At 37.8% G+C, this 17872-nt stretch overlaps 3 protein-coding genes across 11 annotated transcripts; all 3 read left to right on the top strand.

Moving 5' to 3' along the window:
• Window positions 1-1580: 1580 nt before the first annotated feature.
• LOC133715404 (uncharacterized) lies at window positions 1581-6820 on the top strand. Of its 2 annotated transcripts, none has more exons than XM_062141900.1 (6): window positions 1581-1871; window positions 2396-2612; window positions 2925-3001; window positions 3543-5258; window positions 5361-5529; window positions 5877-6820. In XM_062141900.1, the coding sequence occupies exons 2-6, from the start codon at window positions 2531-2533 to the stop codon at window positions 6506-6508; spliced, it is 2676 nt and encodes an 891-aa protein (XP_061997884.1). In that variant the 5' UTR covers window positions 1581-1871; window positions 2396-2530; the 3' UTR covers window positions 6509-6820. The 2 variants fall into 2 exon arrangements, with proteins under 2 accessions (XP_061997884.1, XP_061997876.1); XM_062141892.1 differs by having other exon boundaries at window positions 1581-2047.
• A 2422-nt stretch (window positions 6821-9242) lies between these two features.
• On the top strand, window positions 9243-11905 carry LOC133715386 (WUSCHEL-related homeobox 8). Its single transcript, XM_062141875.1, has 3 exons — window positions 9243-9597; window positions 10564-11103; window positions 11563-11905. The coding sequence occupies exons 1-3, from the start codon at window positions 9396-9398 to the stop codon at window positions 11643-11645; spliced, it is 825 nt and encodes a 274-aa protein (XP_061997859.1). The 5' UTR covers window positions 9243-9395; the 3' UTR covers window positions 11646-11905.
• A 2108-nt stretch (window positions 11906-14013) lies between these two features.
• Window positions 14014-17772, top strand: LOC133715339 (uncharacterized). Of its 8 annotated transcripts, XM_062141834.1 has the most exons (8): window positions 14014-14243; window positions 14504-14659; window positions 15601-15701; window positions 15833-16057; window positions 16483-16564; window positions 16678-16732; window positions 16895-17033; window positions 17250-17772. In XM_062141834.1, exons 4-8 carry the CDS (start codon window positions 15881-15883, stop codon window positions 17349-17351), a joined length of 555 nt encoding a protein of 184 aa, XP_061997818.1. In that variant the 5' UTR covers window positions 14014-14243; window positions 14504-14659; window positions 15601-15701; window positions 15833-15880; the 3' UTR covers window positions 17352-17772. The 8 variants fall into 8 exon arrangements, with proteins under 8 accessions (XP_061997818.1, XP_061997795.1, XP_061997810.1 ...); XM_062141811.1 differs by lacking the exon at window positions 15601-15701; XM_062141826.1 differs by lacking the exon at window positions 15601-15701 and having other exon boundaries at window positions 14504-14730.
• The last annotated feature ends 100 nt before the right edge of the window (window positions 17773-17872 follow it).

Here is a 17872-nt window from a genome sequence, read left to right as displayed (position 1 = left end):
CGGACTTGACATATAGATGAGACGTGTGAAAAAGAAGTAAAAGAAAGAACAATTTTTAAGCACGTTCGAACTAAATATTTTATCCAAGATGTAACTTTCAAAAATTATTGAACGTGGCAATATAACTATCCGAAAGTGACCACAAAATATAAAACACGAAAAACCTACAAGACACCAATAATGTCACGCACAAGTCGCAACTTCTTTTCACCAATTCAACAATACGTATAGAAAAATTCATCTCATGATGGAAACGATAGAACCCTTGCCAAAAAGTCCCAACAAGCAGCTCTTCGTGAATCATCACGGACCCGAATCCTCACGGATTCGAATTGCATTGGAAGCGTGTGTAGACTTCGGCGCACCTGTGTGCTGTAGAGGGCAGCGAAGAAGAAAGATATAAAAATGGAGGGAGGCACACAACTTCTTCTTGTTGTTGATGACTTGATGGTTGATCCTAACTTGATAAGGCGCCAAATGGAGGTGTCGTGCGCAAAAGCAACTGTCATTGAGCTGTTCGTTACGTGCTACTACAAACCTTACAACCAATCACCATCCATTCTCTTTATTTTAATTTTATTGGATCATGACCATATAATATTCACTTCCATTTTTATTTATTTTTTATTTTAGTACCCAATGACCAACGGTGACCATTTGGAACAACCAAATAAGTAATAAATTACAAAGAAGGGAGAAAAGAAATAATATATTGAATTGAAGAAACCGATCCACCTTCCATTCTGTTGGGATTTTTTCCTAAACATTCTATTGGGCATCAAGCCTAAGTATTATATACATTGATATTTCCTCAGCAATAATCCTGCAAGAGACTTGGTCACTATTGGTAATAACTAATAAGTAGGACAACTTAATAATTGCCACATTCAATTTTGTAGCAATTATTAAGAGGACACCTATGATAAAGTTGAGCAATAGAATAGATAGGATACAGACACATGGTTAACGTGTAATTAGGAGTGCCTTTTATTTTGGAGGTGTCTATCTAGGAAGTTTGACTAGTTCTGAAGGGCGCATTTGAGATGTTGTTTTGTTTCATGTAAACTTCAAAGGAATGCTTGATGCAAATTTGCTGAATTGACGCACAAAATACCGCTACGTTTCTAATCGTACAACTTTTTTTTTTTTTTTTTTTTTTTAATTTATTTTAAAAGAGGATCAAAGGGTTTCACTCTTGCCCTTATGGTAACTCGAACACATGACTTCGTACATAGGTAGTGGGTGTTTCTAATCGTACAACTATTCACATTGATATCATGATTATGTGTTTAGCAATGTTAAAAAAAATACTGAAAGCAAAGTACAAACTCACTTTGCCACAAAGTTTAATTTTATCAAAGATAAAACATAAATTGTACATAATCAAGATTTGAGAATCTCATGATAATGACCAAATGTTCTTAAAGTTGATAACTTTTCTGGCTTTCAGTCATTTTCTCTAATGATATGAGTTGAAGTTTTGGTTAGTTATTTTCATCTTGCAGTAGATTTTGAATGAAAAGCAAGTAAGAAAAGATCTGTGGAATAAAGAGAGTAGAGTAGGAGTGGGAGGAGATGGAAGCCTTGGCTCCAGGGTCGTGTATTCTTTCCAGGCCATACCAAAAGCGGCAGTAGCTTTCTGTGTTCCACATTTATTATTGAAGATATTTTTATCATTATTCTATTCAACGATCCAATCGTACTCAAATTCCTTGTAGCTTTGAAATCTCTCTCATTCATTCACTTAACTTTATCTCCATCCTTAACCTACCTCATCATCCCATAATTGAGTTTGAAACTGACACTCTTGGTTGGCTCCTCTGAAACTAACCCAGAAGACAGTGAGATAAAAAGCTTAAAGCTTTTCTTGGGTTAGTCAGGCTTTTCTGTTTACTTTTATTCATTGCATTCTTCTCAGAGTTTGAAAATGTTACTGGGTTTTGAGTTCGATGAGATTCTGTTTGTGGGTTTAGTCAAACTGAATTGGTTTGGTTGCTAAGAAACAAGATCAGGAACACAGTGAGATAAAGCTCCAAGCTTTTTTTGGGTTAGTCAGAATTTTTTGTTTACTTTCTTTTTTCCATTGCATTTTACTTTTAATCCTTCTCAAAATTCAAAACAGTTTCTGGGTTTTGTAACTTGATGAATTCTGTTTATGGGGTTAGGCAAACTGAATTGGTTGGTGGGGAATTCACAACAAATCAATGACTTTGTTTGCTGGATTGGCCCCTCAATCTTTTGGTTTGTAGTCTGCTTTTTGTTATGCAAAAGAAAGAACTCATGTGGTGGACCATGTTTGTTGGAAATGTAAATTATTGAGTAGGTGTGCTAGATACTCATTGTCTAATGTGTTCTGCTCATCAAACTGAATTCTGGGCTTGCTTTGGTTTTGCAGGTTAAATTCGATTACGCGAGTTGTCGGAGAATTGTTTTGGTGGATGAAGGACATTTAGATTGGGTACTTGATGGGATAAAGAGACATAAAGCAGTGCATAGGGAATGATATCCTTCTGGTAGATCCCGGGACTGCATGGGAGGCTTATTGCACCTTTTTGATTTCAATCAGGGCAGCATGGCCAGGAAGCTTTTTCTGCATAAGAAACATGATGGTGGTGAGTTCTATTGTTCTTTCAATACAACATGAAATACTGAAAGTCCGGTTTGGGGTCCGATAATTGATTGGATATGATTTATATCTGAAATGGGAAAAACTACTGGTTATAGTTATAGAGATTTCTTGGTTGGATCAGAAAATAAATTTGTATTGATTTGTATTTTGACAAATCTGTACCTATTAATCATGGAGGTCTTAATATGGACACAGTGATTGTCTTTTAGAGAAATCATTGCTGGAATAGGTTTTAATCTTTATCAGGAGGAATGTGAATAACTTGATATAGTAAGATGTTTTGAACACCTTGCAGGCCTTGATGCTCCACGAAATAGCTTGGAGCTGCAAATAGAGACTTCTCAGAGCTATAATGATGTGGGAGATTTGCCGGTAATGTGTCTTCATATGCTTTATTGTAGCTTATCATGTGGCTTAGAGTGATTTGATTCTGTGGAGGCTCATTCTTGTGAATCTTCCAAATCCTCAAAAAATGTGATACATGGTGCATTGTGAGTCTTGGGTGTGAAGCTTTACATATTTTTGAATCAGGACTATTTTGGTTTGTCAACCTCGTCAAACTCCTGCTACTTGATTTGGTAAAAACAGTTCTGTCTTAAGGACGGACTTTATGTTTGTTTTCATTGTCTGGGTGCATATATTTAATCTGATTGTTTCTTGCAAATGCATCATGCATCTTCCCTTATTAATTTAACCTTTTTCCTTACTGTGTTTTCTTCTACTAAATCGGGTCATGTCAGACTTTCTGAGAAAAATTCAGGCCAAAAGATGACTTTTTGAATAAAGTTTCAATTCCAGATACTTACTCCCACTATTAATTAGTATATCCCTCTGTAAAATTTTGGTCATAGTGCTCCCTCTCTGTAGTCACATTTGATTAGATTTTTGTGCTGATCTTTGGTAGTTGTATCAGGTGAAAGAAGTTGGTCCCAAAAAGAATTATCCACTTGAAAGTTCAATGAAGAAATTGATCAATGAGGAAATATCCAAACGCTCAAGTACCAGACACACTGGACCAAGCATTGTGGCACGGCTTATGGGGATGGATATGTTGCCAATGGATACAAAATCAGCAGTTCAGCCAATTGAGGACAAACATGAATATAGGAGAACGAAGTCTTCAAAGAAGGAAATGAATGGAAGGAGCTCAGTTGATCGCGTCTCTTCCAACTCAAATTCCTCCAGAGAGTTAGATCTTGATTCCTTTTATCAAAATAATGGCACAAAGGACACTGGATGGAGTGAAGATCAGAAAATTGGAAAACCAAGGCGTGAAGAACATCCTCAAGAGGAGGAACTACAGAAGTTCAAGAAAGAATTTGAAGCATGGCAAGCTGCCAGGTTTAGGGAATGTTCAAGGATTGTCGAAAATGACAACAATCAAGGTGAGTTGCTTGCTCAAGAGCACCTCAACAAGGAAAAGACGGCAGTTTCTGCAAAATCCAAGCAAACAACAATTGAGAAGACTATGGAAAGAATAGATCACACAGTAAAAGAAATCTCACATGGAAGAGGTGTTTCGTCACATCGTGTAGATACAATGGATTTATTCCCACCTGAGTACACGAGATCTTTATCTTCAAAAAGCAGAACCAAGAGCTTAGACTTTGAGCAATCCTCCCTGATGAATTCCAGGAAGAGAGTGAACATATCTTCTGCTCCTACTAGGATAGTTATCTTAAAACCTGGTCCTGATAGCTTTTGCAACCATGAAGAGACTTGGATCAATTCCCCAAGCACTTCAGAGCAGAGGGGTAGTATAGAAGATTTTCTTGAGGAGGTGAAGGATCGACTGAGATGTGAACTCCAAGGGAAGGTGCATAAAAGGGGTTCAGTTGTCCGAGGAAGTGGAATTGAGACCCCATTTAGTGAACAGCCATCAGATCCAAAGCAAATTGCTCGTCACATTGCAAACCAGGTCAGAGAAAGTGTGACTAGGGATCTTGGAGTGAATTTGCTTCGATCAGAATCAACAAGATCATACAGAAGTGAAATTCAATATAATGGAGCAGGTTCCCCAGAATTCATACATAGAGATACTAGAAGATTCCTGTTAGAGAGACTAAGAAATGTTTCAGAAAGAGAGACAGAACTTAATTCTCCTGTATTAACTTCTGGCAGCTATAGGTCATCTGCACTAGACTATGAGAGGGTCAGATTAAAACAGGTGGGACATACTTTGGAAGCTCAAAAAGATATGAGTTTCTGGGGAAGAGGAATGGTGAAAGATGACCATGTAAAAACCAGATCATTCAGGCATGGACCAGATGACGATAAGTTGCTCGATCGAGAGTTGTCCCCTAGAAATCTCGTTAGGTCCTTATCTGCCCCAGTATCCGGAACATCATTTGGGAAGCTTCTTCTGGAGAACCGCCACATTTTGACTGGTGCTCACATTCAGAGGAAGCATGAAGCCATTGAACATGTGTCCTTGGATATGAAGAGTCAGAAGAAAGAAAGGTTTAATTTCAAAGAAAAGGTTTCCAATTTCAAATACAGTTTTACTCTTAGGGGCAGACTGTTTGGAAAAAGAATTCAATCAGCAACTGAATCACGTCGTACTGAACGTTACCCTATGAATGACATCAGGAGTGGCCCAACAGTTATTACCAACTCTAGAGAGAGACATGTAAGAGATACATTTATTTTCCCTATGATGTTTACTTATTATTCTAGGATTCAATAGGCTCAATTAGTTTCTTAATGTCATTATCTTCTGTTCTGGTCTTAGGATAATTTCACCGAGGTGCCTCCTAGTCCTGCATCTGTGTGCAGCACTGCTCAGGACGATTTCTGCAGGACAGCTGATTGTCTTAGTCCAATATCAACTCCAAATGCAACTCCAAGAGAAGATAGACTTGTGCCACAGGCATTCAGAGACATCAGCGATAATCTAAGTGGTACGAGTGTTTCTTTCTACACATTTTTGGTTCTGATATGACAAATTTGGCGGTCGGTATGAATGTGACACATGCTTATTGACAGTACTCCGAGTTTATTTAGCGCACGCTTGCGTTTGTGTGTGGTGTGTATGTTTAATCTGCCTGTGTTTATGCATGGGTGCTCCATGCATGACTGTTACGGTATTAATGTGTCCCTATTCTGATAAGATGCATCTGGTTCCAATGTAACACTTCTAAGATCAACCAGGTTAACATATTTGGCCATCCTTATCAAATCAAGAGATAACTAATATGCTTTTCTATGTAACACTTGAGATGTGAATCATCTTCTATTGATTTTACAGAACTGAGAAGGCAACTGAATCAACTCGAGTCTGATGAGCCGGATGATGCATCTGTTGAACAGGAAGTGATTGAATCTGAAATGTCTGGACTAGACAACCCGGCAGAGGTTTACATACGAGATTTGCTTGTTGCTTCTGGTCTGTATGATGGATCATTTGAGAAATACTTTTCGAGATGGGACACGTTTGGGAAGCCCATCAGCCTCTCCGTGTTCAAAGAAGTGGAGGAATCTTATAAAAAGCTGGCCAATGATCACGATAGCTCAACCAAAGATCACAATGGGAAGGCAAATCACAAGTTGCTACTTGATTTGTTGAACGAAGCTCTTTCAACTGTTCTTGGACCTCCATTAAACATTTCTAAATTCAGAAGAAAAGCTATCAACTCCTCTGACCTGCCACCTTTACGTGGTAAGAAGCTGTTGGATTCTGTTTGGGAGAGTATATGTCATTATCTATACCCTCCAAACGATAGACACTATCACTCCCTCGATGAAATAGTTTCCCGGGATCTGGGATCCTCACCGTGGTCGGAACTGGTGGAGGAAGACATTAATGTTCTCGGAAGAGAGATTGAAACTCTGATTATGAGAGATCTTGTTACAGAAGTTTTGGATGATGTGAAGTTTTGATGGAGTGCAAGGTTGAAACTTTTTTTTTCAGTATTAGGAAGAGTGGCGTATATAATGAAATGAAAGAAAGTAAATACAAGATGTACATGGGTATCCAAAACTCTGGATTTCCCATGTTTGTTTGATATAGCTGAGACTTGAGAGTGTGCATGTATATATGTTCATCTGCGTGGTTTGCTGATATAGATAGGAAATGGGTTTGATTAGTTGAAGTTATACATAGTGTACATTTGGTACATGTATTTTACTTTTCCACTTTTGACAGTAAAAAAGAATTCTTCCCCAATATATTGGGGCAGTTGGTTTGTTTCACTGATAATTGACAGTAGAGTTTCCTATAGTTTTAACAAGAAGCAGAGAATTGAGTTGTCTATTGCTTCCACAGTTGCTTGTTTAGGGTCTTTGTATCATTTCTAGCTTTTCTTCTTCTTTTTTGGATCATCTTAGCTAGGAGTTAAAATCCAAGATTCGAAAATGGCATGCAATATTCAAATGATTGAAATTCTGAAGAAAAAAAAATATTTGGATTAACTTTATATGTGAGATACACAATAAATGATGAGTGATCTTAAAATTTACTTCCGTGAAATTTTAATATTCTGAAATACTGTAGAACTTTCGATGAATTGCCTAATAAACCAATCATCGTCAAGTTTCAACCAGCATGCTAAACTCAAGTTTCACACTGCTCCCTCTCAGATCGTTTAGGTCATGGTTGAAAATGAGTCAACCAATTTGGGCCCAAACATTGTACAAATTTGGCACCAATAACATAGTTTTCATTGTGGATAGCCTCAATTTTTTGACTCGGTGGTAGCGGTGGAGGTGGAGGTGCACATGTCATGTCCCCCTTATGAATCGAATTGTCACATTAACAATTCAAATAGTGTGACATTTAGCCCTAATCACGTACCATGATCATTTCCACGCCTTCAAGTCCAATTGCGTGTACCAAACTCAAGAAACCCATTTCATCAATCACATTCTCTAAGTCAAGATTATAGGTCACAAAGCAATAGAAGACATGAACCCCCACAATGCATGCATTTGGTCCCAAACCCAATTTTATGAAACAAAAAAGGAGGCATCAAATATCAAACCACGGATTATGTCCCAAATACACTTCATCTTGAAATTTCCCCTTCATAAAATTTGCCATGTCACACATGAATTTGTTGTTCACATGCATATGTGACAAAAACACAGAATATATATAAGTTTGACAGGCAAAATTTGCACAAAGATTCTTGGTAGTTACTTACTTTATAAGTAAGTTAATTAGTTGGACTATTTCAGCAAATATATAAACACATTTGAATATAAAATATTTGAGGGTTCTAGCTAAGTCCAAGAAAAGGTACAAAGTTAATGTGCAAGTACAGTATAAGTGCTTTGTTTCCAAAACATCCAGTTTCTCTGACAGAAAAGAAGTCAGGTAATGTAAGGAAGTGGCAGTTGGCAGTTGCTGCTCTGGTGCTCCAAGGCCAATTCTTAGGTGCGGGTAGCCGCACCACGTGTACGGTGCGGCTGCCCAATCAAATTTAAGAAATTTTTGTCTTTGTTCCGAAATTGTCCCTGATTTTTAAATGTGAAATACCCAAAATACCCCTGATAGGGGAATGATTGGCCTGCCGCACCACGTGGCGGTGCGGCTGCCCCACGCAAGAATCACTCGTGCTCCAAACCAATCTAATCTAATCTATTCAATCTGAACCAGAGTTGTGTCATTGTCAGAGGTCGGGTACACTCTATTCCTTACTCTGTTGCCATTGATAATCGATCATGGTACAATCATGTGCGTCTGGTGTTTTTGGGAACTGAGAAATAATGTGGGAGGATAAATTCTCCATTTTTCGAGAAGGAGAAATACTAACAACAAATTCCTTATTTATTAATTTGATCGAAACTCAAATATTCTTTTTTATCGTATAACAACAGCAAACAATAAACGATTTTGAGAATTGAATTTATGATCTTCTATTTTGAAAAGAAACATAAGTTCAATTGAAGACAAACGCATTCTCGGATAACATTTTTTGAAAAGTTCAATTCTCTAAACGCATTCTTTGATAACAATTGAAGATAGAGAGTATCACTATCCAAAGAGATTATAGGATCATTTTGTGTAAAATGTACTTGCTAGTTATGTGCTTGACCTTGAGAAAAAAAAACAAGTGGAAAGATTTTTGGCTGTCTAATTATTGAGCCACCCACACCATCAACATTGAGTGAAGGATAACCTATTAATAATGCAGTCTGCCTGATAAGGAACCCTAATAAATTCCTAGATGTCAATGTACAACCAATTAACTCCTAAACTAATTCTAAAGAAAAAATGTTATCAGAGAATTAAACTAATGATCCTATAATCTCTTTGGATAATGATACTCTCTATCTTCTTGATCTCCTTCTATTTTCACAGCCGTAATATCTTGGTTACAATTAATACCGGTTACAATTAATACTTAGTAGGATTTTAGTACCTTAAAGAGAAAGTAATCTTCACTCAAAGATCTCTCAAAGATAAGATCTTTGAAAATGACACATCTTATTAATGTTACCAACTTACCATGACCCAAAGATCCTTATTCAACAAAAGAAAGAAAAAGAAAAAGAAAGAGAAAGAGAAAAAAAAAAAAAAAAAAAAAGAGAAGAAAGGGAAGGTAGGGAATGGTATAGCAACCTCACAGGGGAATACTACCACTAACCAAATTCCAATTTATTCATTCAATAAGTCTTTGGTCTTTTCTACAATTTCTCTGCCTCTTTGTCTGTTTGTTTACTTTCTAGTCATCATTGTCCTAGTAATTCTTGCTTTCTTTACCCTCTGGTCTTTGCGCTTGCAAAGACTCTGAGACTGGAAACAGAAAGAAAGAAAGAGAGGATTATGATGGAGTGGGATAAGCAGCACCAGCAAAAAGAGCAAGAGATTGAAGGGAATGGGAATGGGAATGGAGGAGTAGGGTTTGTGAAGGTTATGACTGATGAGCAATTGGAGACTCTCAGAAAGCAAATTGCTGTTTATGCTACCATTTGCGAGCAACTTGTGGAGATGCATAAGAACCTCACTGCCCAGCAAGATCTTGCAGGTTCGTTTTTCTCTTCAATTTTTGGTTAAACTTTGAAGTGCTTGTGGTTGCATTTGGTAGAGATGAACTCAAATGGGTTGATTGATTGGTTTTCTGTGATGGGTTTTTTTTCTCTCAAATTGTTCTAGTCCTTTTTTCTTCTATCATTTTTGTTGAAGTTTGGAACTTTACTCTTTGCGAGTGGTTGCATTTAGTGGAAATGAAATTCACATGGCTTCATTTATTGGTTTTCTGTGCTGGGTTGTTCTCTGTTTTCCAAAAGGAGGAAAAATCAGTTTCTTTTTTGATAGTTTCTCCCAATTGTTTTGTTTTGGTTTGAATTTCATGTGATACCCTCCTTTGAGACTTGAAGGTTGAGGCTTTTGTCTGTTTCTCAGCTTCATTGGTCTCACTTGGGGGGTAATCTTTGTTAACATTGATCTGTATTCTCATTGGGTTGTTGAAAAGCCGCTAATATGATAGGTTGTTTTTTGGGTTCCTTAATGACGTTTTATGAGTAAAATTCCAGTGAGACTATGTATATTAGTTCATTCTCATCCGAATTGATCAACCTTTTGTTTTAAAAGCAACCATTACCAATGAATGGAGAGAGTATTTGTTTTGTCAATTGAATTTTGGATATGGGTTTGAACTCCTTCTCTCCCTTTTAATTGGGTTTATACACACATTCTGAAAGGTTTTGTTTTGATTTCAGATCAGTTGGTCATTCCTTCAGCCAATTTGTGGTTGCTTTTCCTTGGAAGGAAGAACAAACACAATAGCTTTACTAAGCATACATGGGTTAGGAAGCTATTTTCATTTTGATTAGCTCTTTCTAAACGAAACTGATCTCAAAGTCCATTAATTCTACTGATGACATTAATAAGATACCAAATGTGAATTTGCTTTTACTAACTTTTAGTTACTTGTATGTGTAAAGACGCCATATTTTCTTTGAACAAAACTTGTGCACTTTCTCTCTTTCAGGAGTCAGGATGGGTAATCTGTACTGTGATCCACTGATGACATCTATTGGCCACAAAATCACCGCCAGACAGCGGTGGACTCCAACACCGGTGCAGCTACAGATTCTGGAGCAATTGTTCGATCAAGGGAATGGAACTCCAAGCAAACAAAAGATCAAGGAGATAACCTCTGAACTGAGCCAGCACGGTCAAATTTCTGAAACCAATGTTTACAATTGGTTCCAGAATAGGCGTGCTCGATCAAAGAGGAAGCAACAGAATGCAACATCCAACAATGCTGAATCAGAAGTGGAGACTGAAGTTGACTCTCCCAAGGACAAGAAAAAAGGACCTCTGGATCAACTGTTACAGTCCCAACAGAACACATCAGCTCAAAGGGCTGAAGACTTGTGCTTTCAGAACCCTGAGATGAGTTCTGACCTGCATTTCTTGGATCCACAGGGCATTAAAGAAGACAAAATGTTTGCATCCAGCAGCGATTTAAGGCCTTCCAGAGGTTTAGGCCCTATGTCATACTATGATGAAGTGCTCTCAAGCTCAAGTAAGTTACTATATAACATCATACACAGAAATTTCTCAGAGTTTCTGCTGTAAATATCATATACTTGACTGATCTGAACAATGCCTTACTATTATTAATTGGGGCTCATCTGTTACATTTCTTTGTGTACGGTCAATCTTCTGCTGAAGTAACGGCCATTCTGATACTTCTAAATTTCATTCTTTCCTAACGTCAACTTGTTCAATAGCCAATACCCTTTACACATTTCGTAGGGAAGTAGATACCTACTTTTTTTTTCTCTGCACAAAAGTATATATTAACTCCTTTTCAAAAAAAAAAAAAAAAGTATATATTAACTCATTTAATACCCTTCAATACATCTTGTAATCGAGTATATATCTACTTTTTGTGATTCTGCACAGAAAGTAGCGTATCTATTATAATTTTGCCATTGTTTCCATATGGGTTTTTATTTACCTCCAAACTTCATTTTTGTAGGAGGAAATGAGCTGATGACAGGAAAGATGGAAGTGGGAGGGAGCTATAATCTTTTCCAGCAGGCAGAAGACTACAGCATGTGACAAGTTATATTTTTTTATGAAGAGAGAGCCCTGATTGAGTTTGATGTTTGGTTATGCCTAACCTTAGCAGAGTTATGGCTCCATCTGAGTTGGAGGGTAGATAGATATAGTGTTATATAGCATGGGGGATATATGAGAATTTGCCATTTGGGTTTTGTGTTTTGACTGATCTGTCTTTAGGTGCCTTTTGCTTTTGTTAACAGAAATAATATGTACTGAAGTATTTGAGTCTATTTTGATGGTATCTTTGTTAGCAAGAAAAGGTTCAAGTATTACATTTACATTTGCATCTAGGAATCAAATTACGGGAAACTTTGGTTTTAAAAAAAGTGTTCCATCAATCATTGCATTCACTAGCATGAGTTGTTGGCGCAATTATGAAAAGGTCACAAGTAGTGACTTATATGATTCATTTGCTGTGATTTTGTTGATTTCAAAGGTAAAATGTGACTGCCTTTGGACCCCTCTGGTTGGTTGCTAGTGCAGCATTCTTGATAAATGATTGAAAGGCTTTGTACTATGTGTTTATGTTCATTCAAATTCCTAAACGTGGTAAAAGGTATATTTTCTTGATTCACATTGTAAAACATTAAACACCTTAACATGTGTAAGTTCTAATTCATTTTTGAGTTTCCTTTTCTTAAGCTCAATCCAAGAGTGCGGTGGCCCCAAGACTTCTTACCTTCCAAATAGACCGGCTAAATAACTTGTTATATTTTTATGTTGGTTAATCAACTTGTACTATGCAATCAATCACTCGTTATTGATAAGTTATAAATGACGTAAACATGGATATTATGTGCTACAAATTAAGACGACAATTACAAGTTCACAACGAATTAGAAGTCAAAATCTCAAACCGAATTTAATTACACTTTATTACCCCAAGCTCTTTTCACTTTTTTGGACTGTTTGATTAGTTCATTAAACCATCAAAACCCAACTTTTGCCAACTCTATTTACTTTAATATTATTATTTAGGGTCCTTGACCAAAAGCACCAAAATGAACAAAAATTATCCCACTTACCCCAGCAACAGATTTTTAATCCCACTTACCCAATTTAAAATGAAAAGACAAAATTGCCCTCAGCCTAATTAATAAATTACTGACATGCCACACTGTCTCTCAAGCACGATATTCTCTCTCTCTCTCTCTCGGCTTTCTCTCTCTCCCCCGGTCGCCCTTCATCGACGACGTTGTCACCGGCGGTCTCTGCAGGCACGATATTCTCTCTCTCTCTCTCTCTCTCTCTCTCTCTCTCTCTCTCTCTCTCTCGGCGTTCTCTCTCTCCCCCCGTCGCCCTTCATCGACGACGTTGTCACCGGCACGGCTTCCCGGAGATCTGGCATGGAGGCACCAAAACCAAACTGTGGCCTCGCTCGGCTACGGACTGTCGCACCGGATCTTCAAGGCTTCGGCGACATCGACCTGTCCAGATGCACTTGCCTTCATGTGGTGGGAGATCTCATCGCCGGCGACCAGGAGAAGGTGTTCGTGGCCAGCTTCCACCTCCGCCGGACTATCTGCCGGACTCGGACCAGACTCGAGTGATTTGGTCCAGCTGCTGCGTGGGTGCCCAGAGCATTTCTCTGGGTGCTGAAATCAACTTCTTCTTCTTTTTTTTTTTTTTTTTTTTTTTCTTTTTGTAAACTTAGGGCATAAATCCGAGAAGGAAATAGAGAGAGACATCTATTGGGGGCAGAATTCTGGCGATCGAAAGTTATATTGGGGGGCAATAGACGTCTATTGGGGAGCAATACATGGCTGATAGAGGTCTATTGGGGGGCAATACATGGCTGATAGTCATCTATTGGGGGGCAATACATGGCTGATAGTCATTTATTGGGGGGCAATACATGGCTGAATAGTCACCTATTAGGGGCAATAGACGTCTATTAGGGGGCAATAGATGTCTATTGGGTGCAAAAAAACTTTCCGGTGAGATTTTCAACAAATTCCGGTGGGCGGTAGCCGGTGACCGTTGACCGGAATCCGGTGAAAGTTGACCGGAATCCGGCGAAAGTTGGCCGGAATCCGGCGGCCGGTGACCGGAATCCGGCGAAAGTTGGCCGGAATCCGGCGGCCGGTGACCGGCTCCGGCGAAGTCTCCTATGGTTTCTCTCTCTTCCATTTTCACTCTCTCTCTCTCTCTCTCTAAGTAACAAAGAGGTTGGGGGTAGAATGGTATTAAAAAAAAATTAAAAACAAAAAAAAAATCTTAATGGGGTAAGAGAGAATTAAAAAAACTTAATGGGGTTAGTGGGAAAAAAATCCCTAGAAATGGGGTAAATGGACAAAAACCCTATTATTTAATGTAATTTGTATTATGTAAAAGAGAATTATTACATAGTTACTATACAAAAAAAATGAAACGCAACAGAGTGAACCAAACTGGTTGTGCTCGATCACAAGAGACACCGTGGCGCAAACCCTAATCACGACGACGACCACCTTCGTTGGTTCTGGCTGCTCATTACTCTCACACACTCTGCAATTGAATTGGGTCTTGCAGAAAACAGAGGAAGACGACCAAGATTCGAGAAGCTTGAGGGGCTTCATCGATCGCCGTTGAGCTCGAACCAGGTCTCCGTCTCAGGTATTTTTATATTTAGGGCACACCATGCATTTCAATTCAATCTCAATTAACCCGTTTGATTTGGGATTGCAAAATAAAATCCGAGCCAAGCTTACATTTTTACCGATTATGGAATTTGGGTTCGTGTTTGATTTTTAATTGGTTCATGGAAATGTGGAAAAAATCAATACTTTATATGTTAGAAATGCTTATATGATTGCTCAGTTGTAGAATTATGGCTAAAGCATTGTAATTTGGGGCTCAGTAGCAATTTTTGGTAGCTTGAAATCAAGCTTTGCAGTGTTTAGCTTGAAATCAAGCTCAAGCCCAACTCGCCAACTCGATTGGAGACTTGGAGGTCTCCCGACTCGGCAAGAGTGCAAGGCTAGAACCAGCAACCCATCTCCGGTCTCCGTGCTCCGCGCCTCTGCCTCCAGGTATCTCACCATCTCCGTCTTCTTCTCCTCCTCTGCGACGGCCGACGCTCCTCCAGTCCTCCTCTTGATCTGTAAATAATCAATTTCCAATCAGTAAATAATAGATTTCCATTTTATCTTGTTGGTTTTTAACTAAGGTAATGCCGTAATGGTATAGTTGAAAACTTGAAATGGGTAATGGGTTCGATTTCGGATTTGCATTTGATGTTGATGGGACAGTCAAAAGACTCAAAATGATATATAATTGCAATGCTGTTTGCAATTAGGATAGGATGCTTGTGTTTTGCTGTGAATCTGATAGCATAATTGATACCAATCTGATAGCATGTTTGTGTTTTAGGCATCCAAATGACCAAATTATAAACTCTAGTTGTTCTATTACTCAAACAGGAATTTGATAGCTTCTTTGACTCATAATGCATATTCAAAACCGGCCAGTTCAAAAGAAGTTGGCCAAAAATCTAAATAGTTTTTACTTCAGTTTGGGGATAGACAAAAAAATATATATTATTATTCTTCACCATTACATTTTCTAAAATGATACCTTTTTTCTTCCCCCCCCCCCCTCTCAAATTGATCTTTTCCTGTACATTAATCTCAAGAGGAACAAAACCACCAACCCGAAGTTTATCTTCCCTTCTTTTAAGTCTTTCTCTGTAATCTTTTACTTGCATAAAGCAATCATGTAGCTGCAGATAATAAAACAACATGCATTAACTTTAGGCAATGTTCCAGAGAGTTTACTATCTAGCAATCTGATCGAAAACACCTTGGACAACTGCATCTTCTGGTGTGAAGTGTTCTTGTTTGCATTTACCAATGCATCCTCCAGCTTCTGTCCCAGTGAGACTAAATTATACCTTTGGTTTTACGTCATATTAGGTCTAGGCATCCAAATGACCAAATTATAAACTGTAGTTGTTTCAATTTGTTTTGCACAGGTTGTTAAATTGGTTCTGTTACATTTGATTAAATTGGGGGTTTAGATTGTCCACCATAATCTTTTTTTCTCCCTTCGTTAAGAAGTTCAAGCCCCACCAAGGTTGTAATCCTGGATCCGCCCCTGAACATAGATAAGCCCTTTTCATGTTGAAGCTAATGTATAGTATATAATCTTGAATCAGAGTCCTTCCCTTTTGTAGTTGTAGTGATTGGTTGTTTTGTGAAATGCAGATGAAGGTATAAGGAAACAAATATATATGACATTCTGAGTTTGGGGGAATGGTGGGTTCTTGTATAAGTAATTTGAGATATACATACATACATGGCTCCAAATGGCCTAACGAGGCGGTTGACGTGCACCAAATCATTGTTAAAAAGAGTGGTGCAAAGGGTTTCTTAGTCTACTTCTTTGCTCTCATTATTCTAGCAAACGCCTTCCATCTTTTCTTAGTTAAGGTATGCCTTATTTCCTCGTATTTTACATATTTTTGTGTAAGGCTTTTTATTTGACTCTGCTGTTTAGATCTTTATTCCTGAGGTCTTACTTTGTATAGCCTACCAATTATGTGGTCAACATCAAGCTTAAGCTCAGGAGTGTAGGAACATGAATTAGTTTAGTGAGAGTAACTTATTGTTGCTATTTCCCATTGTACAGTTTCCTATTGTTTTATTGGAAAAACTTGTTCTTCAAAGAAATTTATGTCACGTATGCTGGTTTTATTAGAATGAATACAGTATCTGAAATTACAGTACAATATGCAGAAACCAGTAAACTTTTGTGGTATACCAGTGTTCTAAAGTTCCATTGTACATGTGTATGTATATATTGTTTTTGAAGTATAACTGACACCATCTTGACATGATGAACTTACAAACAACAGGGAGGTTCAGTTATCATTCTTTTATGGAGTTTCCTTTTAGATGCATTCCTTGTAAAGTTGCTTTGGAAGAGTGTTACAAAAGGTAAATTTGCGGGGCTTTTGGTTATTTGAACTGGTACTGGTGTGTTTTTGCAATTACAAGAAGGTTTGCTATATCATGTCATGTTTTCACCTCATCTAGTGTATTAATGACAGAGTCCGTTGTGGTTATGCCAGCCTTTGGAGTTCAACTTGAAACTCATTATAAGAGGTAGCTTTTTATACAATGTTTGTTAGTTACATTCTATATACGAGTTCAATTTGGTGGAACTGCATACTTAATAGTAGTAATATTAACTTAATATCAAGTTTATAACTCTGTATAATCAGAGATGCTTTCCTAATTGTCTTTTTTTCATTTTCCTCCATATAGTGGAAGAGTTTCTCGTCGCTTTGTTCCTATTGACAAGATTTTGAAACCTGTGCTACTAGAATGTGTGACTCCTGTTACTTGTTACTGGAGCCTGTCTTTCATTGTACATGGAGAAGCGGATTTGGTGCTAGTTTTTAAGGTACGCTACATATTCTTAGAAACTTTAAGAAGCTATTAGGAGGCATAAATGTGATGAAACTGCAGATATAAGTTCTAGGGAACTAACTAATGGAAGGTGATTATGAACTTAGAAAAATAATAGTATGTGAAAAATTGTGATTGACTAAAGGACCTATCCTTTTCTTTTAGGTTCATTCATTTTATTTGGCTTGTGAAAGTTGAATTCATTTTCCAGGAATTACGTCCCCCTATGAAAATGTTGGCCCCCATCTGGAAGGCCTTGTGTGCTGCTACTGGTAGTAAAGAAAGCTTAGACACATGTAAGGAAGATGGATGATGAAGATCATCAAGTTTGCATTCGAAGTTTGGTGCGCTCAAGCAACTAGAACAATCTATAGATCAATTAGCTCCCTAAGATTCCAACCGGTACAACTTCTATTTCCAGTCAGCAGATGAGGAGGATGATCGAAGAGATTGTGATTTGTACAAGACTAGAGGCGACTCCTTTTTTCAATCAGTTACAGAAGTCACACTGTACAATTTGCTGATCTGATCTAATTGTAGGTGAAATCAATGTAAATTCAAGTTTTGGTAATGCCACACTGGGGCATAGCAATCTAAACAGTGCTCGAGTTAATCTCATTTTTGAACCGGAAACTGTTCCCCCATCTCTTCTGTCTTTTGTTTCTTTCGCTGTCGTTATAACTCGAGTACTTTACTGATGCTACTTGCTCTATGGATGACTCAGTTGCATTAGACATTCTTACTTGGTAGATCTGCTAAATGATTTCTTAGTTTTGTATGTTAAGGTGCTATAACTGAAAAAAAAAAAAAAAAAAAAAAAAAGAATAACATGAT

Source organism: Rosa rugosa, chromosome 1 (genome assembly GCF_958449725.1).
Source record: "Rosa rugosa chromosome 1, drRosRugo1.1, whole genome shotgun sequence".
Lineage (NCBI taxonomy): Eukaryota > Viridiplantae > Streptophyta > Magnoliopsida > Rosales > Rosaceae > Rosa > Rosa rugosa.
Note: the sequence above shows the minus strand (reverse complement) of the source record. Positions and strands in the feature narration are given on the sequence as shown.

Excerpts from the sequence above, each read along its gene's own strand:
- LOC133715386 (XM_062141875.1), top strand. The coding sequence starts at position 9,396 with ATGATGGAGTGGGATAAGCAGCACCAGCAAAAAGAGCAAGAGATTGAA. Across the intron at positions 9,598-10,563 it reads TGCCCAGCAAGATCTTGCAG|GAGTCAGGATGGGTAATCTG; the intron begins GTTCGTTTTTCT and ends TCTCTCTTTCAG. Across the intron at positions 11,104-11,562 it reads TGAAGTGCTCTCAAGCTCAA|GAGGAAATGAGCTGATGACA; the intron begins GTAAGTTACTAT and ends TCATTTTTGTAG.
- LOC133715404 (XM_062141900.1), top strand. The coding sequence starts at position 2,531 with ATGGGAGGCTTATTGCACCTTTTTGATTTCAATCAGGGCAGCATGGCC. Across the intron at positions 2,613-2,924 it reads GCATAAGAAACATGATGGTG|GCCTTGATGCTCCACGAAAT; the intron begins GTGAGTTCTATT and ends AACACCTTGCAG. Across the intron at positions 3,002-3,542 it reads ATGATGTGGGAGATTTGCCG|GTGAAAGAAGTTGGTCCCAA; the intron begins GTAATGTGTCTT and ends TAGTTGTATCAG.
- LOC133715339 (XM_062141858.1), top strand. The coding sequence starts at position 15,881 with ATGGTGGGTTCTTGTATAAGTAATTTGAGATATACATACATACATGGC. Across the intron at positions 16,565-16,677 it reads TTGGAAGAGTGTTACAAAAG|AGTCCGTTGTGGTTATGCCA; the intron begins GTAAATTTGCGG and ends TATTAATGACAG. Across the intron at positions 17,034-17,249 it reads ATTTGGTGCTAGTTTTTAAG|GAATTACGTCCCCCTATGAA; the intron begins GTACGCTACATA and ends TTCATTTTCCAG.